The sequence below is a fragment of the Pongo pygmaeus genome, chromosome 1 (genome assembly GCF_028885625.2).
Source record: "Pongo pygmaeus isolate AG05252 chromosome 1, NHGRI_mPonPyg2-v2.0_pri, whole genome shotgun sequence".
NCBI lineage: Eukaryota > Metazoa > Chordata > Mammalia > Primates > Hominidae > Pongo > Pongo pygmaeus.
The window spans coordinates 95,040,323-95,067,200 of NC_072373.2; the positions used below are offsets into that span (position 1 = coordinate 95,040,323).

At 53.1% G+C, this 26,878-nt stretch overlaps 3 protein-coding genes across 12 annotated transcripts; 1 reads left to right on the top strand and 2 right to left on the bottom strand.

The window, feature by feature from the left end:
• Nucleotides 1-1,922: 1,922 nt before the first annotated feature.
• RUSC1 (RUN and SH3 domain containing 1) lies at nucleotides 1,923-12,146 on the bottom strand. Of its 5 annotated transcripts, XM_063657507.1 has the most exons (11): nucleotides 12,042-12,146; nucleotides 9,903-11,345; nucleotides 9,222-9,632; nucleotides 8,089-8,187; nucleotides 7,854-7,930; nucleotides 7,553-7,727; nucleotides 7,371-7,476; nucleotides 7,131-7,177; nucleotides 5,894-6,446; nucleotides 4,756-4,881; nucleotides 1,923-2,630 (listed from the first exon to the last, which is right to left on the bottom strand). In XM_063657507.1, exons 2-11 carry the CDS (start codon nucleotides 11,257-11,259, stop codon nucleotides 2,462-2,464), a joined length of 3,120 nt encoding a protein of 1,039 aa, XP_063513577.1. In that variant the 5' UTR covers nucleotides 11,260-11,345; nucleotides 12,042-12,146; the 3' UTR covers nucleotides 1,923-2,461. The 5 variants fall into 5 exon arrangements, with proteins under 5 accessions (XP_063513577.1, XP_054314935.1, XP_054314972.1 ...); XM_054458960.2 differs by lacking the exon at nucleotides 9,222-9,632; XM_054458997.2 differs by lacking the exons at nucleotides 9,903-11,345; nucleotides 12,042-12,146 and having other exon boundaries at nucleotides 9,307-9,414.
• LOC129017968 (putative uncharacterized protein RUSC1-AS1) lies at nucleotides 11,545-12,952 on the top strand. Its single transcript, XM_054459041.2, has one exon. It carries the CDS (start codon nucleotides 11,545-11,547, stop codon nucleotides 12,253-12,255), a length of 711 nt encoding a protein of 236 aa, XP_054315016.1. The 3' UTR covers nucleotides 12,256-12,952.
• FDPS (farnesyl diphosphate synthase) lies at nucleotides 12,368-24,982 on the bottom strand. Of its 6 annotated transcripts, none has more exons than XM_054459010.2 (11): nucleotides 24,089-24,251; nucleotides 23,090-23,302; nucleotides 22,850-23,012; nucleotides 20,647-20,787; nucleotides 15,011-15,091; nucleotides 14,741-14,863; nucleotides 14,279-14,367; nucleotides 14,104-14,176; nucleotides 13,341-13,418; nucleotides 13,105-13,239; nucleotides 12,368-12,624 (listed from the first exon to the last, which is right to left on the bottom strand). In XM_054459010.2, exons 2-11 carry the CDS (start codon nucleotides 23,263-23,265, stop codon nucleotides 12,424-12,426), a joined length of 1,260 nt encoding a protein of 419 aa, XP_054314985.1. In that variant the 5' UTR covers nucleotides 23,266-23,302; nucleotides 24,089-24,251; the 3' UTR covers nucleotides 12,368-12,423. The 6 variants fall into 6 exon arrangements, with proteins under 6 accessions (XP_054314985.1, XP_063513741.1, XP_054314995.1 ...); XM_063657671.1 differs by having other exon boundaries at nucleotides 23,978-24,213; XM_054459020.2 differs by lacking the exon at nucleotides 23,090-23,302 and having other exon boundaries at nucleotides 22,850-22,991; nucleotides 24,089-24,982.
• Nucleotides 24,983-26,878: the final 1,896 nt, after the last annotated feature.

The following is a 26,878-nucleotide window of genomic DNA, read 5'->3' on the forward strand; positions in this document are numbered from 1 at the left end:
AGGTTCAAGACTAGATCAGAGTGCCCTACTGTTACATAATGGTTTCTTCATGACTGCAAAAACAATATGTTACTGTTACATTTTTTTGAGATTATCTTTAATTTTTTTTTTTTTTTTTTGAGACGGAGTTTTGCTCTTTATTGCCCAGGCTGGAGTGCAATGGTGCAATCTCGGCTCACGGCAACCTCTGCCTCCCAGGTTCAAGCAATTCTCCTGCCTCAGCCCCTCAAATAGCTGGGATTACAGGCATGTGCCACCATGCCCGGCTAATTTTGTATTTTTCGTAGAGATGGTTTCTCCATGTTGGTCAGGCTCGTCTCAAACTCTGGACCTCAGGTGATCCATCCACCTCGGCCTCTCGAAGTGCTGGGATTACAGGCATGAGGCACTGCGCCTGGCCGCTTTTTTTTAATTTTTAAACTTTGGTATCTACTGCAATTGTTCTATTCTAGATTTTATATATATATATATTTAAATATATATTTAATATATATTTATATATAAAATATGTGTTATATATAAAATATATATATAGTGTGTGTGTGTATATATATATATATATATATATATATATATATAAATACTTTTTTTTTTTTTTGAGAGAGGCCCTTTCTCTGTCTCACAGGCTGGAGTGGAGTGGAGTGCTACGGCGCAATCAAAACTTACTGCAGTCTTGAACTCCTAGGCTCAAGTGATCCTCCCATCTCAGCTTCCCAAAGTAGCTGGGACTACAGGTGCATGCCACCACACCCAACTTTTTTTTTTTTTAATAGACTGTCTTGCTGTACTGCCCAGGCTGGTCCCAAACTCCTGACCGCAAGCAATCCTCCCACATCAGCCTCCCAAAGTGCTGGGATTACAGACATGAGCCACCATACCTGGCCTCTCTTTTACTTGGAACCTTTTGTTGTTGTCAAGTGCCTGGGTTACTGGAATTATATCATCACAGAGCGATTGATAGATACTAAGTAGAAAAAATGTTGACACTTCTTTTTTCTTTCTTTTTTTTTTTGAGACAGAGTCTCACCCTGTCGCCCGGGCTGGAGTGCAGTGGCACGATCTCAGCTCACTGCAAGCTCCGCCTCCTGGGTTCACGCCATTCTCCTGCCTCAACCTCCCAAGTAGCTGGAACTACAGGTGCCTGCCACCATGCCCCGCTAATTTTTTTGTATTTTTAGTAGAGACGGGGTTTCACTGTGTTAGCCAGGATGGTCTCTGTCTCCTGACCTCGTGATCCACCCACCTTGGCCTCCCAAAGTGCTGGGATTACAGGTGTGAGCCACCACACCCGGCCAGTAGAAAAAATGGTGACATTTCTTACAACTCTTTGTTGTTTTGAAACAGGTTCTCCCTTTGTCACCCACGCTGGAATGCAGTGGCACAATCTCAGCTCACTGCAGCTTCGACCTCCTGGGCTCAAAGGATCCTCCTGCCTCAGCCCTCCAACTAGCCGGGACCACAGGCATGCGTCACCACACCTGGCTAATTTTTTGTATTGTTTGTAGAGATGGGGTTTTGCCATGTTGCCAAGGCTGGTTTCGACCTCCTGAGCTCAAGTGATGTGCTTGCCTCAGCCTCCCAAAATGCTGGGATTACAGGTCTGAGCCACTGTGCCCGGTGCAAATCTTTAATCCTTCCCTTCACCTCAGATATGAAGTACGATTTCAAGGGCTAAGTCTTCTCTCCTCCCCCATATTTATGCAGGCTCCTATCCTATTAGTCTAACTAAACAGAGAAAGTCATAGACTAGAGAAGCACTTGTGAGATTCAGGAACCAATGAGGGACTACTTCTCTATTCTTCAGGGAGCATTAAGAACTAAACCTGGGCTAGGAAGAAACATCTGCCTTATGCCTCCCATAGGCGGTCCTTTTTCCCATCCCCCATAGCCTATGTCCTGAAACCCACAGTGAAAGACACACATTCAACTCCCATACTTTATTGGGACAAAGGAGGAAGGATGCAAACCATCACCACAGGCCCACCCACCAGGGGTGTCCAGGCTTCAGCACCTAGTACAGCATGAGTACATTATCAATACAGGCAACTTGGGAGGGGTGGAGTGGGGAAGATTCCACACAGGAAGGAGACTAGAGGTCCTTCTAGGCTTGGGGGCTGAGGCATGTATTGTACTGGCACAGTCCACTTATGGATGAAGAAGGAGGTCTAGATTTCCATTTTGCAGATAGATAGGAAGGAAGACATTCCCTTATATAGACGGGAAAAAGGAAAGGGATTACCTGGAGGGCAATTCTCTTTTTATATATTTGGAAGAAGAGCAGATTTCACCTTACAGGTGGGTATAGGAGGGAAGAAGGAAAGTTTATTTTAAATATTAGCAGAAACAGATGTGGGAAGAAATGTCATTTTGCAGAGGGAAAATGCTTCTGGGATGGTGTTCACTGGCCATTCCATTCCCAGGTGACAGGAAGGAGACACATACGCAGGAAAGGATCCCAGGGCTACAGAACAAGGGAGGTATACCCCACAGGCACCAGACCCTCCATGCCATCCCGCCCACAGCGGAGCCAGTCCTCATCCACTGTGGTGATGACACGCAGCACTTCCCCACGCCGGAAGCTCAACTGGTCAGGTCTTGCAGCAGTGTGATCACAGAGAGCCCGCACTGCCCTGAGGGGAGCCAGAGGAAGATACTGGGATGAGGTGAGGTGGGGGTGCCCAGCTGTCCCCAGGCGTCACCTCTAGAGTGCCCTTGTTGGTTTGGCTCAGTGGACATTGACTGGGCTCTGGAAGAGACTTGAGAACCATTCATCAACATGGTGATTCTATCTGGGGCCCTAGCCTTCTCCTGAGTGGCAAACCCACTCCAGCTTCTTATTTGACACTATTTGCACTTCTCAATGGTGCTTCAAATTCAACATAGGCAAATGAAATGACTCACCCTCAAAACCAGTCCCTCCTCATGTCGTCTATAGTGGTAAACAGCACCACTTTCTACCCACACTTGCTCCTGGTGAAAACCTGGGCATCTCACTCCATACATCCAATCCATCACCAAAACCTGTTTGGTGTTTGGATCTCCTACTACTCCATCTACTCTGTTTTTTTTTTTTTTTCTTGAGACAGAGTCAGTCTCTGTCGTCCAGGCTGGAGTGCAGTGGTGTGATCTCGACAGCCTCCGCCTCCCGGGTTCAAGCGATTCTCCTGCCTCAGCCTCCGGAGTAGCTGGGACTACAAGTGCCCACCACCACCACGCCTGGCTAATTTTTGTATTTTTAGTAGAGACGGGGTTTCATCATGTTGACCAGGCTGATCTTGAATTCCTGACTTCAGGTGATCCACCGCGCCCGGCTGCCAAATTCTTTTATAAAATGTTTAGGCCGGGTGCAGTGGCTCACACCTGTAATCCCAGCACTTTGGGAGGCTGAGGCAGGTGGATCACAAGGTCAAGAGATCGAGACCATCCTGGCCAACATGGTGAAACCCCATCTCTATTAAAAATATAAAAAATTAGCTGGGCATGGTGGTGGGCACCTGTAGTCCCAGCTACTCGGGAGGCTGAGGCAGGAGAATCACTTGAACCCGGGAAGCGGAGGTTGCAGTGAGCTGAGATCATGCCATTGCACTCCAGCCTGGGCGACAGAGTGAGACACTGTCTCAAAAAAAAAAAAAAAAAAAAAAAAATGTTTAGTGGCCAGGTGTGGTGGCTCCCACCTGTAATCCCAGCACTTTGGGAGGCCAAAGTAGGCAGATTCCTTGAGGCCAGGAGTTCAAGACCAGCCTGGCCAACATGGCAAAACCCTGTCTCTACTAAAATTACAAAAATTAGCCAGGCATGGTGGCAGATGCCTGTAATCCCAGCTACTCTGGAGGCTGAGGCAGGAGAATCACGAGCCCAGGAGGTGAGGTTGCAGTGAGCCGAAATCATGCCACTACACTCCAGCCTGGGTGAGAGTGAGACTCTGTCTCAAAAAAAAAATTATGTTTAGTCTCTATAACCATAAAAAAGGTATTGCATCGTATCCTTTTTATAGAAAGAATCCTGGCCGGGCGCGGTGGCTCATGCCTGTAATCCCAATACTTTGGGAGGCTGAGGCGGGCGGATCACCTGAGGTCAGGAGTTCTAGACCAGCCTGGGCAACACGGTGAAACCCCATCTCTACTAAAAATACAAAAATTGGCCGGGCACAGTGGCTTACGCCTATAAACCCGCACTTTGGGAGGCCAAGGTGGGCGGATCACAAGGTCAGGAGATCAAGACCATCCTGGCCAACATGGTGAAACCCCAGTCTCTACTAAAAATACAAAAATTAGCTAGGCGTGGTGGCATGTGTCTGTAATCCCAGCTACTCAGGAGGCTTAGGAGAATCGCTTGAACCTGGGAGGCAGAGATTGCAGTGAGCCGATATCACGCCACTGCACTCCAGCTTGGTGACAGAGCTAGACTCCATCTCAAAAAAAAAAAAAAATTCCAAAACAAACGGGCGTGGTGGTGGGCACCTGTAGTCCCAGCTACTCGGTAGGCTGAGACAGGAGAACCCAGGAGGGGGAGGTTGCAGTGAGCCGAGATTGTGTCCCTGCACTCCAGCGTGAGTGACAGAGCGAGACTCTTGTCTCCAAAAAAAAAAAAAATCCAAGGCTCAAATGAGTGACACATCGATAATAAATAGAAAAGCTGCAATGCACACTAAGCACGGTCTTATTTTAAAGCCCAGGGTTTTTTACACTACCTCCCATCCATGCTGTGATAGCATACATGGCTACACACTAGTGCATTCTCCCCAATCCTCCTTACCTATGGGATTGCAGCATCCTGGGTGCTGAGGCCTCAAGGTCCTGAGGAGAAGGCGTCTCGGGAGGTGCCCCCCGCTTCACAAGAGCCAACACACTCACTGTCGGGGGCAGCCAGCTAGATGGTCTCCTAAAAGAAGGGACATAGGGTCGCAGCTGAACCCACCTCCAGAAAACCCAAGAACCCTGGGGTTTGGAGGGAGGGAGAGGCTAAGGGGCCTAATTGTGGTTCAAAAGAGGTCAGGGGTTAGTCACTGCTGAGGGCAGAGTATTAATTATTGGACACAGGCACTTTTAGGCTGATGAGGGAGATGACAACGAACGTCCACAACACCACAAATCCCAAGGAACCTATGGACTCAGCAGGGTCTAGACAGGCTCAGAACAAAAGGGCCACTAGAGAGTATCTGAAGCCATTAAAGAGCCACCAGTTGTTGAGGCCTGGAGCAGGGGTTGGCATTTTGTTTGTTTGGAGAGGAGACAGGGTCTCGCTCTGTCGCCCAGGCTGGAATGCAGCAGTGTGATTACAGCTCACTGCAGCCTTGACCTCCTAGGCTCAAGCAGTCCTCCCACCTCAGCCTCCTAGAGTAGCTGGGACTACCACCACGTGTGTGCCACCATGCCCAGCTAACTTTTGTATTTTTCTGTAGAGACAGGGTTTCACCATGTTGCCCAGGCTGTTTTTCATTTTTCTAAAGGACCAGATAGTAAACACAGTTGACCCTTGAACAAAGCAGGTTTGAAATGCACAAGTTCACCTATATGCACGTTTTTTTCAACCGAACAAAAAATACTGTATTCTCAGGATGTGATACCCACATATACTGAGGGCTATCTTTTCCTATACATCAACTGTAGGATTTGAGTATGTCAGATTTTAGTGTATGTGAGGTCCTAGAGCCAATCCCCCACATGTACCTGGGGATAACTATATTTCAGGACCTAGGCCAAGAGAGAAAATTGAGATCATTATGGAGGCACTTAATGTAAACATTAAAATGTAACCATTTTTAGCTTATGGCTGTAGAAAAACAGACTGCCAACCTCTGCCCTAAAGGATCATCACTAGAGTTTCAAATGAGGCCGCTGGGAGATCTGAGAGAGAGTCAGAAGGTCATAGAAAGGACAAGGTACCCCATTACCTGGACTTTAGGGCTCCATTCTCATTTTCTGTGGGGCCCCCAGGCACTCCAAATAGTCTTCCCAACCAGAGGCCCCTGCCTGGTGCCATTTCATCTGTGGGCAGGGGTCTCTCCTGTGCACCTTCTTGAGCTGCAGTCCCATGACGCCCCGGTGCCCATCGGGAAAGAGGAAAGCCCTCAGTGCCCCCAGAGGCATAGACCCGGGAGGCCTGGGTCAACTGCTCCCACCAGCTCCCTGGTGTGGGAAGGTTTGGAGAGTCAGAGGGGTCTGAAGCAGCTTCCTTGGAAGTCCCCCGAAGGCTCTGGGCCAGCCGGCCCCCAAAGTGCAGCATGGCTTGCATAGTCTGCTGCAGAGCCGGAGGCGGGCCTGGAGGGGCAGGGGCCTGAGGCGGGCCCAGGGGCAGGTGGTGGTGGTGCTCAAAGAGCAGGTCCAGGTGGAAAGTGAGCACCGACAATGGCTGCAGCAGGAGCAGCAGCTCTGTGGACAGGGAGGGACAGCCACCACGGGCCAGGGAGAAGAATCCTGTTGGCAGGTACAGGAGGGAGAGCAGGCCTGGAAAAGAGCAGGCCAACATCAGCTCCTGCCCTGGACCTAGTCCCAGAAGACCCCCCAGAGAAGCCCACCGGTCAGCACACATCCTCCCAGGCCTCACTCTGCTGGGCACTGGGGCAGAGAGGAGGAAGGATGTGGTGGGCTATAGGACTGACATCCCTGCCTGCATGGAACCTAGCCCAAATAGGAAGACACACAGAGCAAGTGGTGACAAGTAACTGAGTGACAGTGCAAAGGCTACAGAGGAGGAGGACAGGAGACCCATAGAAGCACATACAAAAAGGGGTGTGGGGGTTGGCCTAGTCTGAGGGTAGAGGTAGGGCCTCACTGGGGAAGGACTCAAAGGATGAATGACAGTTCATGAGGAAGGAGGGGCAGAAGGTAGAGGAACAGCATAAGCAGGGCCCTGGAGCAGGAAGGGCCAGGCTGGAAGACTGTTGGCAAGACCAGGGAAAGCCCTGGCCTCCAAGGCAGGGGAAGAGGGCAGAGTACAGACAGCCAAGGCTTTGGGTCTTTCATCCTATGGGCGATGGGCCTCCTTAGAAAATTTTAATTAGAAGAGTAATAAGATCAGAGATCTGGATTAATGGCATTCTGGCAGCAGTGAGAACCAGCAGGAGAGAACTCTTTCCTTCCCATCCTCCCAGCCCATCAGCCCCATCCTCTACCATCTGAACCTCTGACCTGCATCTTCCTGGAGACTGGAAAACCACAGCTCCAACTGCTTGGTGCTAAGGGGAGAAAAAAGGGAATGGAATTTCAGGGAGGTGGAGGACTCCAGTCCTCTCTGGGTGGAGGATGGGAGATGAGATTGGAAGAGCGGGGGGCCTTCTCTGGGGACGTGAGGCACTACTACTGTGTCCCACCCATGACGCTCCTGCAGTCCCAGGTCGTGGGAAGGGCACTGGAAAGAAGGCAACTCACTTGAGGAGGCCCAGGATAAAGGCATGGAAGCGGCTACGGCTGCTGCTCAGCGGGGCTAGACGGCTGACCTGGCTATACAGGGTTCCAAGGGAGCGGGTGCTGGAGCCTGAGAACGTGGGGTGCAGTCAGCCAAGCCCGGCCCTGCCCTGCGCACTGCCGGGTCCCACGCCCTCCTGGCTCACCTGGCTTCACCGACGCCTCCACCACGCTCCAGGGGCTGCTCCTGCGCTGCCCAGTGATGAGGTCCTTCCGGAAAGGCTTCAGCCCGTCCGCCACCAGGGCGTGGAGGGCCGGGCAGAGGGTGGTCAACACCAGGTGCCCCACATCCGGGCTCAGCCGGCTATCACCCAACTGGGCCTGGAGGTGGCGCGATGCCGATGGGTCCAGAGATCCCTCCAGCCACCTCCCGCCAACCGTTCCCGCATCCCCCGCGGAGCTCCATTACTCCCCTCATCCCAACAGCCTCCCCCCAGCCACCTTCACCTTCTGCACCAAGTTCCGGGCGGCCCCGAAATGCGAGATGATTTTATCAACGGAGGCGCTGACGGCTATCAGGAGACCTAAGAGGAGCGGGAAAGGGAAGACGCTAGGAGGCCGCGCCCCTACCCAGGCTTGCCCAAGGGGCGTGGAGAGACTGCCTTCGGACAGCCTGAGAGCAGGGCCGGGGGCGAAGGGCAGTTCATTCGGAAGCGCGGGGTCGGGAGTCAGGGTGCCCTACCTTTCTTCTGCTCCTGCAGCTGACCAGTCCCACTCTGGGCTTCTGCCATCCACAGCCGCTGGGCTCCGGGGACACCGGCGAAGGACCACGAACTACGGACTGGCGTAAGGGAAGAAGGGCGCGGTGACACTTACCAAGGGTTATTCCGAGGACTCCGGGCTCCCGCACAAGTTGTCTCCGGCGGGTCTGCAGTGCTCTGTCCCCGAAGGGTCTTGGGGAGAGGAGGCGCAGGACCGCCTGGAGCACGGGGTAGCTCGACCCGAGCCCCGGAGTGAAATCCCGCGCACTTCCCAGCACTCGCTGTCCCCCAGCCCCATCCCAGTTCCCTGTGCCCTCCCTCAGGGCACAGCCCCCACCTCCAGGATCCCGGAACTCCGGGAGCGGGATGGCCGCGCTCACCTCCCGCCTGCCCTGCTAGGGCCTGTAGGGCGGGAGAGGACACGGCGCGGGGAGGGAGGTGCAGCCCTGCGCACCGCCCCGGGGCCCAGTCCTGCCTGCGGAGCCCCAGGGAGCACGTGGGCGGCATGGACCAATGGAAAGACAGACAGAAGGGAAAGGGAGGAGACGGAGGGAGGCGAGATCCGAGGATTGGGAGAATGGAAGGCGCCGGAAAGGGGAAACCCGGGTCCCGCAGCAGCCTCTTGGCGGACGGTGCCCTCTTCATCCCGCGTGGGACTGGACTCGCGGAGAGGGCATGGCCAAAACCTCTAGTGCCAATGAGCTCCCGGGAGCTTCACCCTCCACCCCTCCCTAGCAAGGTCGGGGGGCAGGCCCGAGCTGCATAGTCCAAGGAATTCCACGGAGGGTGTGACCCAAAGCCCCTAACAACAGACTCGCTGGGACCCCCTAGACTTGGCATGAAGGCTGGGTAAGCCCGCGTCCACTATGCCCAGGTGGGTCTGGAGGGAGAGGGGGCCGGCCCACGGAGCAGGAAAGGCAACAGCTTCCCCCTCCAGCACTAGGAACTGGGCCAGACTCCCCAAGGCCGACAAACTTGGTTGGAGTCGGCTTAAACTGAAGGGCGGGACTAAGCTGGGCAACCCCGGAAAAAAAGCGAAAACGGGGCCGGGCGAAAGTGGGCGGGGCGGCCCGCCTGAGGCGTGGCCCGCGGGGCTAGCCCGGGTCCGTCTTACGTAGCCTGGGCGGAGGCGATGGGCTCCTGGTCCAGCGAGGGGCCTTCGGCGGACGAGGTTGCGGTGGCAGCGGGGGGGCGGGTACCTGGCGGGGTGGGGGAGCCGCGGCGGGGAAGGTGCTACTTCTGGGAAAGAGCGGGGACAGCAGCAGTGCCAGCTCGGGGCTGGCCAGGCAGGGCAAGGCTCCCCGAGTCGGAGGCGAATAGGCTCCCACCGGGGACAGGCGGACGGGCAGCAGCTGCTCCTCTGGGGGGCTCGGCGCCCCCAGCAGCCGCAGCCCGGCGCCGGGCCACCCGGCCAGAGGAGCCAGGAGCAGAGACCCAGCTGCGCCTGCGCCCCCACCCTCCAACAGGGGGCGCCCGTCGGCCGAGAACCGGAAAACCAGGGGCCGAGGGAGCAGGAGGGGACCGGCTGCAGGCGGGATTGGCGGGGCCAGGCGCAGAGGGAAGGAGGACAGCGGGATGAGCAGCCAGGCAAGAAGGGGCGGGAAGAAGAGGGAGCAAAGAGTTAGTCCTGTAACCCAATGACCACCCAGTTTCCCTTTCCCGGAGCGCTCCCTGGTAGAAGGGGCGGGGAGGATGGGTGACACAGAATGGAGGGAAGACAGGGGGCCGGGTTGGAAGCCTAGGAGGCGTGAGCGGCCGAAGCCCAGCCCTCCTCCCGCTTCTTGCGACCTCTTACCCTCCAGGCCAGCCTGCGCGCCCGGCTCCTTCGCGGCTGGGGCCTCCTCGCCAGCCGCTGGGCTGACAGCCCGGCCCTCCTCGGACTGCCCCTCCGCTATGGGCTGCAGTCCAGATCGGTTCTTCTTCCTTCGGGGAGGGACAGGCGGGGGTGGGGGCCGGGGCGGGACCAAAGCCCAGCCAACTGGGGGGTCTCGAGGCGGGACTGGCGGGGCTGGGGTCCGGCTTCGGGACCGGAGTTCCTTGAAGGTGGTGACTTCCCGAGGAGGTGCCGAGGAGCCGCCCAGCGACCCCGAGGGGGGCAGCTCGGTGTCGGGCGAGAAGACTATGAGCCAGTCACTGCGATCTTTCTTGGCCTGCGGGACGAGGGGCAGCCCTGGGCCCCGCTTGCGCTTCTGGGCCAGCTCGTGGAAGGACGTGATTGTCCGGTGGGGCACCGGCTCCTCGCTGACGTCACTTCTCCATCCTCCATCAATTTTCCCTGCATCTGTTTTCGAGCCAGAATCAGTTATTCTTGTGTTGGTTTTCCAACCAGAGTCGAATTTTTCAGGTTCACTTTTCCAGCTAGAGTTAACATTCCCATTGTTTTTCCAACCAGTGTTATTGTTTTCAGTGGTTTTCCATTCAGCTTTAGTTTTCTGTGTGTCAATTTTCCAAATTGGGTTAATCTTCCAACTGGGCTCCGTTTTCCCAGCGTCGATCTTCCCATCATCCGCCTCTAAGAGCTCAGAGGTAGGGAGATCCTGCTCTACGCTCCCGTCCTCTTCCTCCAAGCCTGGGGAAGGGACGTCTTGGCAGGTGGTCAGGGCGTTGCAGTTCGAGTCCAGGCCAGGATCGGGTGAAGAAGAAGCTCCGGAGCAGGAATCAGGAGAGCAGCAGAAGCTGTCCGGTGAGCAGGTGCCAGGGCCTGCTGAAGCCAGTGGGGAGCCCTGCTCCAGGGGGATGATACTGGGCTGAGGGTGGGCATCCTCATCACCAGGGAGTTCCCGCAAGTAGACTGAGACAGGGGACTCATCGGGGCTAAGATCTGAGCAGGAGCTGAGCGAGGAGGAGCAGCCTGGATCTGAGGGAGAGGCAGCCCCCTCTTCCTCCTGTGACGGGTCCTGCCGGTTTTCTAGGCCCGGACCGTGCTCCTGGCAGCACCGGCAGGGCACAGCTGGGCTGTTGGAATTGGCGTCCACCAGGGTGCCACTGCAGGGGCCCCGGCTCTCCTTGCCCCCAGTGTCTCCTGGAGGAGGGGGTGTGCTCAAAGGCCCCTCCTGTAGCTCAGGACGGCGGGACAAGTGCAGGCCCAGGGAGACGTGCTGGAGGTGGATGTGGTTGAGGTTGCAGAGTAAAGCTCTCTGAGGGGACAGCATGGTGCTAGCGGCGATGGGATGGCTTCTAGAGAACCAGAAGGGTAGGGTCTCTCACATCCACCTACCTGGCAACCACAGGTGCAGACCTAGAAGACAGGGGTGGTGAAGCCCAGCCAGTGAGGACAAGAGCTGCGGGGAAGGACACCGAGGTGACTTGACGGCAGCAGCAGGCCTGAAGGCTCTGGCTGCTTTGGAAGATATTTCAATGAGATGCAAATCGCAATCGACTGACCATTAGTTTCCACTGCAGTGTTTGCAGGTGGAGTCGAATGTAACCCCCCGGGAATGGAGCCGGGAGGGTCAGAGAACGCGGCTGCGCTCTGGATCTCCGAAGGGGGGCGGGGGCCTGGAAGAGGTCCGGGCCCAGAATGGACCTCCAGGTCCCTGCTGCCGCAATCTGGCCCTGCCCTCCAGCCTACCCCTTACTCCCAGAGGAAGGGACCCAGGGAGACCCACCCAGATGCCCTGAAAGGAGGTGGAGGATGGGGGTGGGGCAATACGCAGAGTTTGCCTGGTGAATGCAGAAAAGGGGTGGAGGCTGGAGAGGAAAAGGTTGGAGCAGCCGTCAGCTTGTCAACTCCGCATCTGCTGGCTGCCTCGGCCGGGCTCCAGCCTGCGCCCTCGCCCCTCGGAACAGCGGTAAGTCCATTCTCTCCGCATTCGTCTCCATCGTTCAGCCACCACCGCACCCTTTCTCTATTCATTTCTCCTGCTCCCTTGTCCTGCCCCGCCCCTCGTGCCTTGGTCCATCGGTCTACACCCATGGGCCGAGCCCTCCTCACCAAGGTCCTCCTGGAACCGCTCCGGCCTTGGGCTTGTCCGCGGCTCCCACGGTCCCCGCCCGGCGGGGCACAGAGCGGGAGGGGAGGGGCACTAGCACAACCCACCCTGCGCTGCGCAGCTGCACCCCTTCGCTCATGGGCGTGGCGTAGCTCAGACCCGCCCCCAGCGTTTAGCGTCTTTTGTCACCCACCTAGCAGGTTTGATATATCCTAAGCTTTTGGCCCCTGGGTCCTGCTTCCGTGCAGCGGCTCCTCCCAGCACCCCACCCCGCACATTCTGGAAAGAGCCAGACTCTGGCTGGGCCGAGCAAGAACAGAACCACAAAAAGGTTACACGATTATTTATTGAGAGCCTCCTCTCCCCGCCCTTGCAGTCTCTAGGTCACTTTCTCCGCTTGTAGATTTTGCGCGCAAGCCCCAGAAAGATGGCTGGGGGCAGGGGTGCTGCGTACTGTTCAATGAGAGCCATAATGTGGCTGTAACTGTCTTCCTCATATTGCAAGAACACAGCCGGCAGATCCAGCTCCTCATATAGCGCCTTCACCCGGGCCACTTTCTCAGCCTCCTTCTGCCCGTAATTTTCCTGGAAGGGGTTGGAAGACAGGAAAACGGTCTTGGCCTTCCCCAGAGCCGCCAGGACCCCTCCACTCCCCTCATTCACATATTCCAGAACATCTCCAAAGCCACCCACTCCTTTCCTCCCTCCAATTTTCAAGTGTCTCTAGGTAGCTAAGATCCCAAGCTTCCCTTCCCTATCCCAAATATTGCCTCAGACCAGGCGTCCTCTACTCCAGGGTTTCTCAACCTTGGCACTATTGAAACTTGGGACTAGATAATCCTGTCTGGGGGAGCTGTTCTGTGTGCTACATGTTTGGCAACATCTTTGGCTCCTGCCAACTAGATGTCTGTACCACACGCACACACACAGAGTTGTAATGACGATGGCAAAAAATGTCTGCTGACATTGCCAAATGTCCCCTTGGGAAGAAAACTGCCTCCAGTTGAGAACCACTGCTCTATCCCTTTCCACCAACTCAGGGACCCACCACCCTCTCTCAGGCACCTTCAGGATCTGGTACTGTTCTGGAGTGGCCCGTTGCAGACACTGAACCACCAGCCAGCTGCATTTGTTGTCCTGGATGTCAGTGCCAATTTTGCCGGTCACACTGGGGTCCCCAAAGAGGTCAAGGTAATCATCCTGGGCAGGGAGGGGGAGGGCAGCAAAAGAGGAAGGATGAGGTTCCTAGGCAGAGGAGGAGTGAAGCTGGTATTCTCTGCTACTGCCTCCTGCCTTCCTACCTGAATCTGAAAGAACTCCCCCATCTCCAGCAGGATCTTCTTGGCATTGGCATGCTCCTTCTCGCCATCAATTCCTGCCTATAGGGAAAGGGGGGTTAATAAGCCAAACCCCAGAGGTGCCGGCATCTTCCTGGCTGCTTCCTCCCGTGGGGTCTTGCCCTACTGCAGCCCCAAATCTCTCCTCTCTCTTCAGACATCCTGGCTTCCCTGACCTAGACAGTCCTGACTGATGGTCCAACCTCAATCCCACTTATTTTTGGCTAGTCCTTCCTGGGAGTCATAAAAGAGACGAATCCATTCTAGAGGTGCACAGCCTGTCTCTTCCCTCACAAATGTCAGTCCCCAAGTCATTCTGATCCATCCTCCTAATATTTTTGCCGCCTCCAACTTCTTTCAAGATGAAAAGGAAATGTAGAAAAGCAAGGTCAGGGTAGACAGTTAATCCCACTGACTGCCTTTAATCCACTCTTCTCCCTCTCAACCTGGATGATCTCCTCCACACTCCTATCCATACTCAGATGCAGGATATATTGTTCCCCTATTATGTGCTAAGCACTTTCATATCGCTTGCCTTGCTTAATCTTTACAGTCCTATGAAGTAGGAATTTTATCCCCAGCTGAGGAAAGAGACTGAGCGAGACCGACTTGCTCAAGGTCACACAGCTTTTCACCAGGGGTAGCAGCATTCACGTTTTCTGCTCTATGCCTTCCTGTCTAAAAGCCCCCATCAGCAGAGCAGAGAGGGGTGAGGAGGCTCACTCACCATGTACATGGCTGCAGCTATAGGAAGGTAGAAGGAGTAGAAAGCTGTCTTGTACTTGACAATAGATTTGTACCTGAGTAGGGGGAGAAGAGAAACTCCTCAGGAGGGCAATGTGCATCCTGAGCCCTCCCTCACTGTCCAGACATGATTCGCACTGTCCCTCACCTCCCCTCACCTCTTTTCAGTGAATCTGACAAGATCCACATTGCCCTGGGGGGCTGTGATGAGGTCCAGAGTCTGCCCAATCTCAGTCTGATAGGAACTCTAAGCAAGACAAAGACGGTCCATGAGCCAGGCTTTCTCCAGATATGCGAAACCCTGGTATCCCAAGCCCAACATCCCATACCAGCTGACAACTGGGCAGAATCAAAAAGGCAACAGAAGGGGAGAAAGCCCCAAAACTCAAGGCCCATATTCATACACACAGTCCTTTATCACCCTTTCTTCCAATTACACAGGACAGAGAAGCCCTTTCTTGCCACTACCACAACCCCACTTCCCAACACCCTTCCTCGCTTTCTTTCCCTTCCAGGCACCCTGCAATCCTGTACCCTGAAACCAGCTAGATGAGCATGTCCTATAGAGGCCAAGGCTACCATGGGCACCCTCTGGGCATCAGACCCTGTCTGCAATACACCTGCAGGAAGAGCTCAATCAGGTTCAGGTAATAGGGCTGCTCCCGGCAATAGAGCTTCAGCAGGCGGTAGATACATGCTTCCAGGAGGTTAGCATCATTGATGGCATCCAAACCCACGCCTGGCTGTCATGACAGAGAGAAAAACAAGCAATCAATCTCTAGTCTGGGTTCATACTAAGAGCCATCACCCCAAAACCTCAACCAGGCCATATATAACCACCTCGCTGTGGCCTGTCCCCATACCCACTGCTATTTTCCTGCCCACATTACCTTCTGATACCAGCAGATCTGTCCCCGGCGGGTGAGGGATGAATCCATGATGTCATCTGCCACCAGGAAGAAAGCTTGCAGCTAGAAAGAGTGGAGTAAGACCTGCAGGGCTCCTTATTACTGTTCCTTCTATCAGCAACAGAGCTGCTACTTTATATCTGTATATAGTTTTGCTTTTTTTTGGTGGGGGACAGAGTCTCACTGTTATCCAGTGCAGTGGTGCAATCACGGCTCACTGTAGCCTCTACCTCCCAGGCTCAAGTGATCCTCCCACTTCAGCTTCCTGAGTACCTGAGACCATAGGCACGTACCCCATGCCCGGCTATTTTTTTTTTTTAATTTATTTTTTGTAGAGACAGGGTCCCACTATGTTGCTCAGGCTGGTTTTGAACCCCTGGGTTCAAATGATCCTCCTGCCTCAGCCTCCCAAAGTACTGGGATTACAGGCATGAGGCATCACAGCCAGCCACAGCTGCTGCCTTTGACAGTCCCGATGAGCTGGGAAAGTCAGGATGGGGAGACAGAAGACTTCTGTGCTATGGAGACTTGGAAAGTGACATAACCTGTTTGGCTCAGACTCCCTGCCTATAAAACGGAACTAAAACACTCTTGTTTTAGGTAAGAAACTAGAACAGATCTTTGACATCTCTAATGAGCCCTAGATTATGCCTGGTATCAGGGAGATTAGGAAACACCTCCATATACCATACTCTATTCTTGCCAAAAACTTCAATGAATGCTTAAAGTAAGATCTATTCATGCAATTGACTTTACATTACTTCCTAAATAAAATAAGGCTATTCCCACATTGCCCCCAGCACTGTGTTTGAACATCCCGGTGACTAGGAACACAGCCTTACCTAAAGAAGCTCCTTAGCAGTGCAGGTCTAATCAGGTGGAACTGAAATCTGACTTTGACCTATGAGTCTCAGACATCTTTAAACACTTTTAAACATTAAGGGCTTACTCTTCTGAGTGCCCATCTGAAGGTACCTGAACGTGTCGGGTTTCCCACTAGACCATGAACTCCTTGGAAGCAGGGACAGTAACTTCTCCCTCTTAGCATTTGCAGAGCCTAGCACAGCACTAGGCCTGGAGTGAGAGTTTCCTAAACACTTGTCTGACAAAGAAATTAAAGAATAAAACACTCTAACATTCCCTGTGATACTTCTTGCAGTCAGTCAAACTATATGTTTTGGTTCCTTAAATAGCTTTTCTTTTCTTTTCTTTTCTTTTTTTTTTTTTGAGATAGAGTCTCACTCTGTCACCCAAGCTGGAGTGCAGTGGCACCATGTGGGCTCACTGCAACCTCCACCTCCCAAGTTCAAGCGATTCTCCTGCCTCAGCCTCCCAAGTAGCTGGGACTACAGGCACCTGCCACCACCAACTGCTAGCCCAGCTAATTTTTGTATTTTCATTCAGTAGAGACAGGGTTTTGCCATGTTGGCCAGGCTGGTCTTGAACTCCTGACCTCAAGTGATCCACCTGCCTCGGCCTCCCAAAGTGCTGGGATTACAGGCGTGAGCCATCGTGTCTGGTCATTAAATAGCTTTTCAAGACATGGTTTGGGTTGTTTTTTTAAAGAGACAAGGGTCTTGTCATGTTGCCCAAGTTGGACTTGAACTCCTGGGCTCAAGTGATCCTCCTGTCTCAACCTCTTGAGAATCTAGGGCTATAGGCACACACCAGTGCACCCAGCTCCAGACTTGGTTTTTATTTTCATAACTGATTTCCTTTTTTTGTTTTTCCACTTCTAGATATATACCCAGGTTTTTGTTTTTGAGATGGAGTTTCACTCTCGTTGTCCAGGCTGGAGTGCAATGGCGCAGTCTCGGCTCACTGAAACCTCCGCCTCCCGGGTTCACGTGATTCTCCTGCCTCAGCCTCCCAAGTAGCTGGGATTACAGGCACGTGCCATCACACCCGGCTAATTCTTGTGTTTTTAGTAGAGACAGGGTTTCACCATGTTGGTCAGGCTGGTCTCGAACTCCTGACCTCAGGTGATCCATCCGCCTTGGCCTCCCAAAGTGCTGGGATTTTAAGTGTGAGCCAATGCACCCGGCCCTATACCCAGGTTTTAATTTTTATTATTATTTTCTTTTGAGACAGGGTCTCACTCTCTCACCCAGGCTGGAGCAGAAGACATGGTTTGTGTTTTTTTTTTGAGATGGAGTTTTGCTCTTGTTGCCCAGGCTAGAGTGCAAATGGCACCATCTTGGCTCACTGCAACCTCCACCTCCCGGGTTCAAGCGATTTTCCTGCCTCAGCCTCCCAAGTAGCTGGGATTACAGGCATGTGCCTCCACGCCTGGCTAATTTTGTTTTTTTGTTTGTTTTTGTTTTTTTTTGAGACAGAGTCTCGCTCTTGTTGCCCAGGCTGGAGTGCAGTGGCACAATCTCAGCTCACTGCAAGCTCCGCCTCCCAGGTTCACGCCATTCTCCTAACTCAGCCTCCCCAATAGCTGGGACTACAGGTGCCCGCCACCAAGCCTGGCTAATATTTTTTTTGTATTCTTAGTAGAGACGGGATTTCACCATGTTAGCCAGGATGGTCTCGATCTCCTGACTTCATGATCCACCCGCCTCAGCCTCCCAAAGTGCTGGGATTACAGGCGTGAGCCACCACGCCCAGCCTAATTTTGTATTTTTAGTAGAGATGGGGTTTCCCCATGTTGGTCAGGCTGGTCTCAAACTCCCAACCTCAGGTGATCCACCTGCCTCAGCCTCCCAAAGTGCTGGGATTACAGGCATGAGCCAGTACACTTGGCCTAGAAGACATGGTTTTTAAGACTTTATCCCATCCTAATCCCGTGTGCTGTAGTGAATCCACATTGCAAAGGAAGCATGCAACACCGCCTGCCAGAGCCCAGCATGGGCTGTGGGGAAAGGACCGTTGCAATCACTGCTACTGTTATAGGCAGGGTCCTCAGGGAAGGAGGCATCCATCTGCATCTTTACCTCTGACCTAACCTCAGAAGAGTAGTGTGGAAGTCCTGGGCTTTCCACATCGAAGGCACATGTTTAATTGACTCTATGTTTATTTGGAGTAGCATGGTTTCCCTGAAGCCACCCGTTCACTGCCTCTCCCAAGGGTGACTGCAAGGACAATCTCGTTTCAGCCACCACTACTCAACCATGATGGTCTCCAAGATAATTAATTCCATGGCCTCCCCAAATTTCCCCTACCTCCTAGCACTGATTCTTAACCCCACCAGCACTTTCTACTTATTAGGGAAATTAAAAAAAAAAAAAAACAACCCAGGCGAGGCACAGTGGCTCACACCTGTTATCCCAGTACTCTGGGAGGCCGAGGCAGGCAGATCACTTGAGCCCAGGAGTTCAAGACCAGCCTGGGCAACATAGTGACACTCCATCTCTACAAAAAAACTATTTAAAAAGCCGGGCATGGTGGCAAGCACCTGTAGTCTCAGCTACTTGGGAGGCTGAGGTGAAAGGATGGCTTGAGCCCAGGAGGTCGAGGCTACAGTACGCCATGATTGCACCACTACACTCCAGCCTGGGCAACAGAATGAGGCTTTGTCTCTAAAAAAAAAATTTAGACCAGGCGCGGTGGCTCACACCTGTAATCCCAACACTTTAGGAGGCCGAGATGGGCAGATCACTTGATGACACAAGTTCAAGACCAGCCTCAGCAACATGGCAAAACCTAGTCTCTAAAAAAAAAAAAAGCCAAGTAGAGGCTCGCTCCTGTAGTCTCAGCTACTTGGAAGGCTGAGGGGTGGGAGGGTGGCTTCCGCTCCAGAGGCAGAGATTGCAATGAGCCAAGATCATGCCACTGCACTCCAGCCTGGGTAACAGAGTAAGACCCTGTATCAAAAAAAAAAAAAAAAAAGAAAAAAAAATTAAAAAATTTTAAAAACTTACAGGTGAACCTAGGGTGCTGCCAGGGTTAAGAACTGATTCTAGGCCAGGTGCAGTGGCTCACACCTGTAACGCCTGTAATCCCAGCACTTTAGGAGGGCGAGGCAGATGGATCACGAGGTCAGGAGTTCCAGACCAGCATGACCAACATGCTGAACCCCGTTTCTACTAAAAATACAAAAATTAGCCAGGGATGGTGGCATGTGCCTATAATCCCAGCTACTTAGGAGACTGAGGCAGGAGAATTGCTTGAACCTGGGAGGCAGAGGTTGCAGTGAGCCAAGATGGTGCCACTGCATTCCAGCCTGGGCAACAGAGAGAGACTCCGTCTCAAAAAAAAAACGAACTGATTCTACCAGTCAACCACTGGCCCCTCGAGGTCTTGCTTCCCTTGGCCCCCATAGCTTTGCTCCTCTGCTCTGCCCTCATCCTCCTTCCCTTCCTTCCTTGCCTGTCATCTCCATATTTTGAACCCCTCAGCCCCTCGGCATCCCTGTCATCCAGGGCCCTCTCCCTGGATGCCATGGGCCTATTACCTCCTTGGAAGCAAATCTCTATTCTCCAGACCCATCTCCCTGACAAGTTCCAGACTGGAATTTCCACCGCCCCCAGGACAGGCAGATCCACCTGCTCCACCCATACCAAGAACGTACCCGGGCTGATTGTGCTCAGCACGTCTTCCCTTGAGCCAGCTGCTCCTCTCAGGCCAGGAACTCAGCATCATCGTCACTCACCAATTCTGAATGCTCTTCCCTTTTGGGCTCACTGCCACCCTCCTCGGGCATGGCACCCCTCCCAGAACCCAATTCCCCTGCCACTAATGAAAGCTTTAGGCCATGCCAGCAAACTAGACACCTTCAAGACCAAGACGAACTGGTATAGAAGACAAGGGGATGTGGGGATTGGAGCAAACCAGAGAAAGCACACAGGAGAACACATGCCGTCTTGCAGAAGTTGCATCCACTCAGCTTCAGCCAATTGTTGCTATTCGGGAACATGGACCCAAATCTTACAATTTCCCAAGCGATGCTAGAAATCTAGGTTTTAGTGTGAAATCTCTTTGTTAAATTTAGGAGACTTAATTGTAAAACATTTTCAAAAAACTATCAGTGAGCTGCTAGTTTTCAATCTCTGCTTCTGAATAGCCTTCGGAAGACCTCTGTAACCTTTTTGATGGAGTCTCGCTGTTGTTGCCCAGGCTGGAGTGCAATGGTGCAATCTCAGCTCATCGCAACCACTGCCTCCCAGGTTCAAGCGATTCTCCTGCCTCAGCCTCCCGAGTAGCTGGGATTACAGGCATGCGCCACCACATCCAGCTAACTTTGTATTTTGAGTAGAGATGGGGTTTCTCCATGTTGGTCAAGCTGGTCTCGAACTCCGGAACTCAGGTGATCCTCCCCCTTCAGCCTCCCAAAGTGCTGAGATTGCAGGCGTGAGCCACCACGTCCAGCCTCCTCTGTCACTTTTATAGCCATCCTCTGCTCAGAGGAAAGAACTGACACCTCTCTGCCCAGTCTCGAGGCCCCAGTCCACACTGTCTACAACTATCTACAGCCATCTTCATACCTAATGCCAAAAGAGGCTCCCCACATTAGTTAATCCTTGGAGTGATTCACTCTAAATTTGGCCATAGCACACTGGAGACAAAGACACACAAACACAACCCAGAAATAAGTTTCAGGCCCATCCCTCCCCTTCCCACCCAAGTCACCACCGTTGCAGGAAACTTCTTCTCCCTTCCCCTACCCCTCTCACCAGTTCCACACACCAGCCCACAGTCCGGGCCCGCTGGAGACTATCAGCATCCTGTTTCCTTGGCTGCACCAGCTCCCGGAATGCTACTACCACCGTCAAACCCCGGTGATACTTGCCTCCAATGGCATTGTACTCCAGGACCTGGAGGGCAAGGGAAGAGGGACAGGGTATCAGGGTCCATACAGCAGCTACTGTGAGTTTTCTCCTTGCTCTCTCCCATTTCCAACCACCACCTAACTTTATCCTCCCCAACCCCAACTCCTCTTCAAGGAGCCTCTGGAATTGCTACTGTCTTTACTCCTTCCCCAAATTTCTGGAGCAAAGCTAGAGGAGGTCCCAGTGCCCAGGCACATTCTTTCTGCATGGTCTACCCTAGTTAATTTATTTTTTGTTTGTATTTATTTATTTATTTATTTATTTATTTATTTTGGGATGAAGTCTCACTCTGTTACCCAGGCTGGAGTGCAGTGGCACGATCTTGGCTCACTGCAACCTCTGTCTCCCAGGTTCATGAAATTCTCCTGGCTTAGCCTCTCGAGTAGCTGGGATTACAGGTGCCCACCACCATGCCCATCTAATTTTTGTATTTTTAGTAGAGACAGAGTTTCACCATGTTGGCTAGGCTGGTTTCGAACTACTGACCTCAAGTCATCCACCCGCCTTGGCCTCCCAATAAATTTAAAACCTCCATAGTGCAGATTAAATGCTGCTCCCAAGCCCAGAACAGGGCTTGAACCCACGGAAAACTCAGTACATGCTATAGGGATGACTGGCTTGTTCAGGTCCCTCCCCAGTTTCCTTCCCCATCCCCACCTCTCCTAGACTTCCCCTTCACAACCCATCCCTACTTTTCCAACCACCTCTGCCTACCCAGGGTTCAACCCTCCTGCAAATGAAAAGCCTCCTTCACTATATTAAAACAAAGCCTCTCCAAAGTCGGCCAGAAGACAGCTTACAGGAGACCCAAGCTGTAGGATCCAGCTCCCACTCCTCCAGTGGTTTCTCCTCTTGCATCTCACTTGCCTTCTGCTGCCTGGCTCTCAATCAGACCTAACTAACACGGAAGACTTCATCTCGCTGTCACTCAGGCTGGAGTGCAGTGGCACAATCACGGCTCACTGCAAACTCCGCCTCCCAGGTTCAAGTGATTCTCCTGCCTCAGCCTCCTGAGTAGCTGGGACTACATGTGCGCGCCACCACGCCCAGCTAATTTTTGTATTTTTAGTAGAGACGGGGGTTTCACCATGTTGACCAGGCTGGTCTCGAACTCCTGACCTCATGATCCCGCCCCCCCCCCGGCCTCAGCCTCCCAAAGTCCTGGGATTACAGGCGTGAGCCACCATGCCGGGCCAAGACTCTCTTTTAATCCCCATTCCAGTATAGGCAAAGCCCCCCTTTCCCTTCATTCCCCTGAGATATATGAGATAGACAGCATTTATAAAAAGAATTTTAATAGATACTCCAGAATCAACAGGAAAAAAATTGGCAAGTATCACAGCAATAGTTCATGTTCTAGAATAGGGGTTTCTAATGATACAATAACTTCACTCAGGCCCCAGGGAGATAGGACAATATCAGACTGCCTTCCTCCCAGGTCTCTGCCAAGGTAACAGCTTCTGATTTCAGGACACAAAATCTAAGCCTTGCCAGGTTCAAGGCCTCCACCCCCAAAGCAAAGCAGTTTGGATGACCCACCTTCCATCAGAGCCAAAAGTCAGGTTGATGGACTGAGTAAGTATACTTGCCCAGGCCCCAACCTCTCCAGAGCAGACTCAAGTCCCTCAGGTAAAAGCTTTCTCGGCCAGGCGTGGTGGCTCACACCTGTAATCCCAGCACTTTGGGAGGCCAAGGTGGGTGGATCACCTGAGGTCAGGAGTTCGAGACCAGCCTGGTCAACACAGTGAAACCCCGTCTCTACTAAAAATACAAAAGTTTGCTGGGCATGGTGGCACGCACCTGTAATCCCAGCTACTCAGAAGGCTGAGGTAGGAGAATCACTTGAACCCAGGAGGTGGAGGTTGCAGCAAGCTGAGATCGCACCATTGCACTCCAGCCCAGGCGACAGAGCAAGGGTCTGTCTCAAAAAAAAAAAAAAGCTTTCTCTCACATCTGTCAAAAGTCCCCCATAAGCCACAGGTGAATCCCACACATATACAGAGGAACCGAACCAAAGGCTTACTCCTCCAAGTCATGAATCCCTCACCTCCTTGAGCCGGGCAATAGCATCTCCTGTCTCTGGGTGCCCCATCTCATCCTCAGTCAGCATCCTAACGATCTGGGAGAAGTGCTGAACAAAATCCTGCTTTTCTTGGGCATAAACATCTGATTTCTGGTCTCCGTTCATTCTGAGAGAGGAGCAAAGGGCTCTGAGTAGAAGAAAAACAAGTCAGAAACCTGATCAGCTGCTCCCCTCCCCAAGGCCCCTCACCCCAACCACACTCACCGAGGTTCCTCTGTCCACGCTTGGCACCAGCAGCGGGCACTGTGCCAGGCCAGGACTGGGTACCCGTGCACCAGGGAGGGCCGCCGTAGGGAACCCAGCCACCTCTCCCGGGGTGCCCAGTAGGGGGCTGGCAGCAGGAAGACCCCCACAGATCTCAACCAGCGGGACAGGGGCATCCTGGGAGTGGCATAGGGAGGGGGCACCAAGCACTCCCTGCAGGGGCAAGCACCAAAGGCAGAGGCATGGTGGCAGCTCCCCAGATAACTCCCACCCCAGCCTTAGCCCAGAGTGCCCCTCCCTCTTGTGGAATGTGCTTGGGGACAATTACAGGACGGATATGCAGGGAACAAAAAGTATGGCTGGGTGACTGAGACCCAACTAATCGCCACTTACAATAAACAGGCTAGAACTCAGTGCCTTCAAGATGGCGTGCACAAGGCTGGGTAAGGCGGTGGTACAGAGTAAAGTACCCCAGGATTAGGGTCTGAAAGGACCCTTAAGTCATCCTATTTTACACAAGCCAAACTGAGGCTCTAGGAGGTAGGAAGATAGTAGAGGCAGAGCCAAATCTAGAACCCAGGTCTCCCCTGGGCAGTAGAGAAGGGAGCCCAGGGTCTGAGTTACGCCCCAAGGAGGAGAGAAGCATTGGAGCGAGAACCCATGGGTGCTGCGTCCATATGGTCCGGGGTGCTTGAACCGCGCGTCCCAAGCCCCACTGGAATTGCTAGGACTGAGCAGATAGGCTCGGAGCAACTCTGGACGGGAGAGAAGGGCTCGCAGCAAAGGAGTAAACCGGGGTCCGGGCATATTGGAGGTTCCAGGAAAGCACAACGGCAGAGTTTGGAAGTCTCTGCACCCCCAGAAGGCCAGCCAGTCTAGCCCACCGACCTTCAAAACGGACACAACAGGCTGGCCTTCCGATGCCTCACAGTATCGTTACAGAAGTAAGGCCCGGTCTCGGCCCCCTTCCTTCAAGGCCCAGCACACATCCTCTCTCACCTGTTCCCAGATGCTGATTCCTGCTCGGTCCCGCTTGTTGGCGGGTACTCCTAAAAGCAGAATCCGCTCCGCGATCGGCTCTGTGGGTCGAGTAGTTCCCGCTCTCCCCACACTAAGGGCGGAAATACATAATAAGACTACAACTCCCAACGTGCCCGCGGGAGGGACAGGTAACGCGATCCTGCGTGTCCTGGCTGGGCGAAGATGAGCCGCGCTGATTGGCTGCAGGCCCTCGTGTGAGCATGGCGTATTGTGGCACTGTGACGGACGACCAATGGAAGGGCTGAAGTCTAGAGGTCGTGGCTGGAGGCGTCAGTGCCGGAAGCGAGCCAGGCTGGGAACGTCACCGCTGTGGCTTTTGCTGCCTCTCTTACTCAACTTCAGTTTTCATTATCTTCCTGGGCAGCTGATTGGCACGTTAATAAAACGCAGCAGGACTAGCTTTCTCACTTATTAGTTCTCTAACTTTAGGCAAATCATTTAACATCTCTGATCCTCAGTGAACTTGCTTGAAACTAGTTTTCCTCATCTGTTGAATGAGGGTGGTAATACCATGAGGTAATGTGTGTATAAAGTGCTTTAAGGGCTTAAGAAAGATGAGCCTTGGGCCGGGCACGGTGGCTCACGCCTGTAATCCCAGCACTTTGGGAGGCCGAGGCGGGTGGATCATGAGGTCAGGAGTTCGAGACCAGCCTGACCAATGTGGTGAAACCCCGTCTCTACTAAAAATACAAAAAAAAAAAAAAAATTAGTCGGGCGTGGTGGCGCGCTCCTGTAATCCCAGCTACTCAGGAGGGCTGAGGCAGGAGAATCGCTTCAACCCGAACCCAGGAGGCGAAGGGCGGAGGTTGCAGTGAGCCGAGATCGCACCACTGCACTCCAGCCCGAGACTCCGTCTCGAAAAAAAAAAAAAAGCCAGGCGCCGTGGCAGGCGCCTGTAATCCCAGCTACTCGGGAGGCTGAGGCAGGAGAATCGCTTGAACCCGTAAGGCAGAGGTTGCAGTGAGCTGAGATCCAGCGCACCACTGCACTCTAGCTGGGGAGACAGAGCAAGACTCCGTCTCAAAAAAAAAAAAAAATGAGTCTCACACCTGTAATTCCAGCACTTTGGGCGGATCACCTGAGGTCAGGAATCTGAGACCAGCCTGGCCAACATTGTAAAACCCCTTCTCTACTAAAAATACAAAAATTACCCAGGTGTGCTGGTCCGCACCTTAATTCCAGCTAAGCGGGAGGCTGCAACCTCCGCTTCCCAGGTTCAAGCGATTCTCCTGGATTACAGGTGCCTGCCACCATGCCCAGCTAATTTTTGTGTTTTTAGTAGAGAGGGGGTTTCTCCAGGTTGGACAGCCTGGTCTCTAACTCCTGACCTCAGGTGATCCAGCCACCTCGACCTATGAAAGTGCTGGGATTACAAGTGTGAGCCACTGGGCCTGGGCAGTTATTTATCGATTATAAGCTAAACAAGGGGTGGGTTATTCATGCCTCTGCTTTGTAGACCATATAGAGTAACTCCCTGATGTTGACACAGCATGTGGTAGGAGTATAGCGTTGAAGACCACCAGAGGTCACTCTAGTTGCCATCTTGGTTTTGGTAGGTTTTGGCCAGTTTCTTTACTGCAATCTGTTTTATCAGCAAGGTCTTTATGACCTGTATCTTGAGCCAATCTCCTATCTCATCCTGTGACTTAGAATGCCTAAACCAACTGGAAATGCAGCCCAGTAGGTCTCAGCCTTATTTTACCCAGTCCCTATTCAAGATGGAGTTGCTCTGGTTCACGCACCTCTGACAATTATGCTAAGTGAAATAAGCCAGACTCAAAAGGACAGATACTGTATGATTCCATGTATATAAGGTACTGTCACCGGTGGAGGGTGTCCAGGTTCTTGGCATCTTGAACAAAGAATTGGACAAAACACGGCTGGGTGCAGTGGCTCACGCCTGTAATCCCAGCGCTTTGGGAGGCCAAGGTGGGCGGATCACGAGGTCAGCAGTTCAAGACCAGCCTGGCCAACATAGTGAAACCCCGTCTCTACTAAAAAAATCCAAAATTAGCCCCGCATGGTGGCGCACACCTGTAGTGCCAGCTACTCGAGAAGCTGAGGCAGGAGAATCGCTTGAACCCGGGAGGTGGAGGTTGTGGTGAACCGAGATCGCTCCGGGAGGAATGAACCAGGAGGAATGAACAACTCCAGATGCGCAGCTTTAACAGCTGTAACACTCACCGCGGAGGTCTGCAGCTTCACTCATGAGCCAGCGAGACCACGAACCCACCAGAAGGAAAAAACTCTGAACACATCTGAACATCAGAAGGAACAAACTCCGGACACGCCACCTTTAAGAACTGTAACACTCACTGCGAGGGTCCGCGGCTTCATTCTTGAAGTCAGTGAGACCAAGAACCCTCCAATTCCGGACACATGAGTCTGCGTGTGTGAGTGTGGATATTGTGTGAGTGTTAGAGTGGAGTACGTATTTGTGGGTGTGTGTGGAATGGTGGGGAGCTTTGTGTATGTTTACATGTGTGTATGTGTCTGACCAGGGGGCACCTCATCTGTGAAGCTGCCCTGACCTCCTGCCCTCGCTCACAATGCTCTGTTTCTCCTGGTGTCCCTCTGTGTGCTGAGCACAGTTCTGTTAGCTCCCCCCGACTTCCTTTATTAAACCTGACTGGCATCGCTTCTGTCTCCATCCCCACACTGAGCAGAGACCTGGGCCTAGTGGCCTCACCTCCTCCAGTCTGGCATGCATCGGGGCAGGGCCCATATGGGGGCTCAGTCCGTGCCTGT

Excerpts from the sequence above, each read along its gene's own strand:
- RUSC1 (XM_063657507.1), bottom strand. The coding sequence starts at position 11,259 with ATGCTGTCCCCTCAGAGAGCTTTACTCTGCAACCTCAACCACATCCAC. Across the intron at positions 7,728-7,853 it reads CCCGGAACTTGGTGCAGAAG|GCCCAGTTGGGTGATAGCCG; the intron begins GTGAAGGTGGCT and ends CGCCACCTCCAG. Across the intron at positions 2,631-4,755 it reads AGGATGCTGCAATCCCATAG|GGCAGTGCGGGCTCTCTGTG; the intron begins GTAAGGAGGATT and ends GGCTCCCCTCAG.
- LOC129017968 (XM_054459041.2), top strand. The coding sequence starts at position 11,545 with ATGGAGCCGGGAGGGTCAGAGAACGCGGCTGCGCTCTGGATCTCCGAA.
- FDPS (XM_054459010.2), bottom strand. The coding sequence starts at position 23,265 with ATGCCCCTGTCCCGCTGGTTGAGATCTGTGGGGGTCTTCCTGCTGCCA. Across the intron at positions 14,177-14,278 it reads GTCAGATTCACTGAAAAGAG|GTACAAATCTATTGTCAAGT; the intron begins GTGAGGGGAGGT and ends CCCCCTACTCAG. Across the intron at positions 12,625-13,104 it reads AACAGTACCAGATCCTGAAG|GAAAATTACGGGCAGAAGGA; the intron begins GTGCCTGAGAGA and ends AACCCCTTCCAG.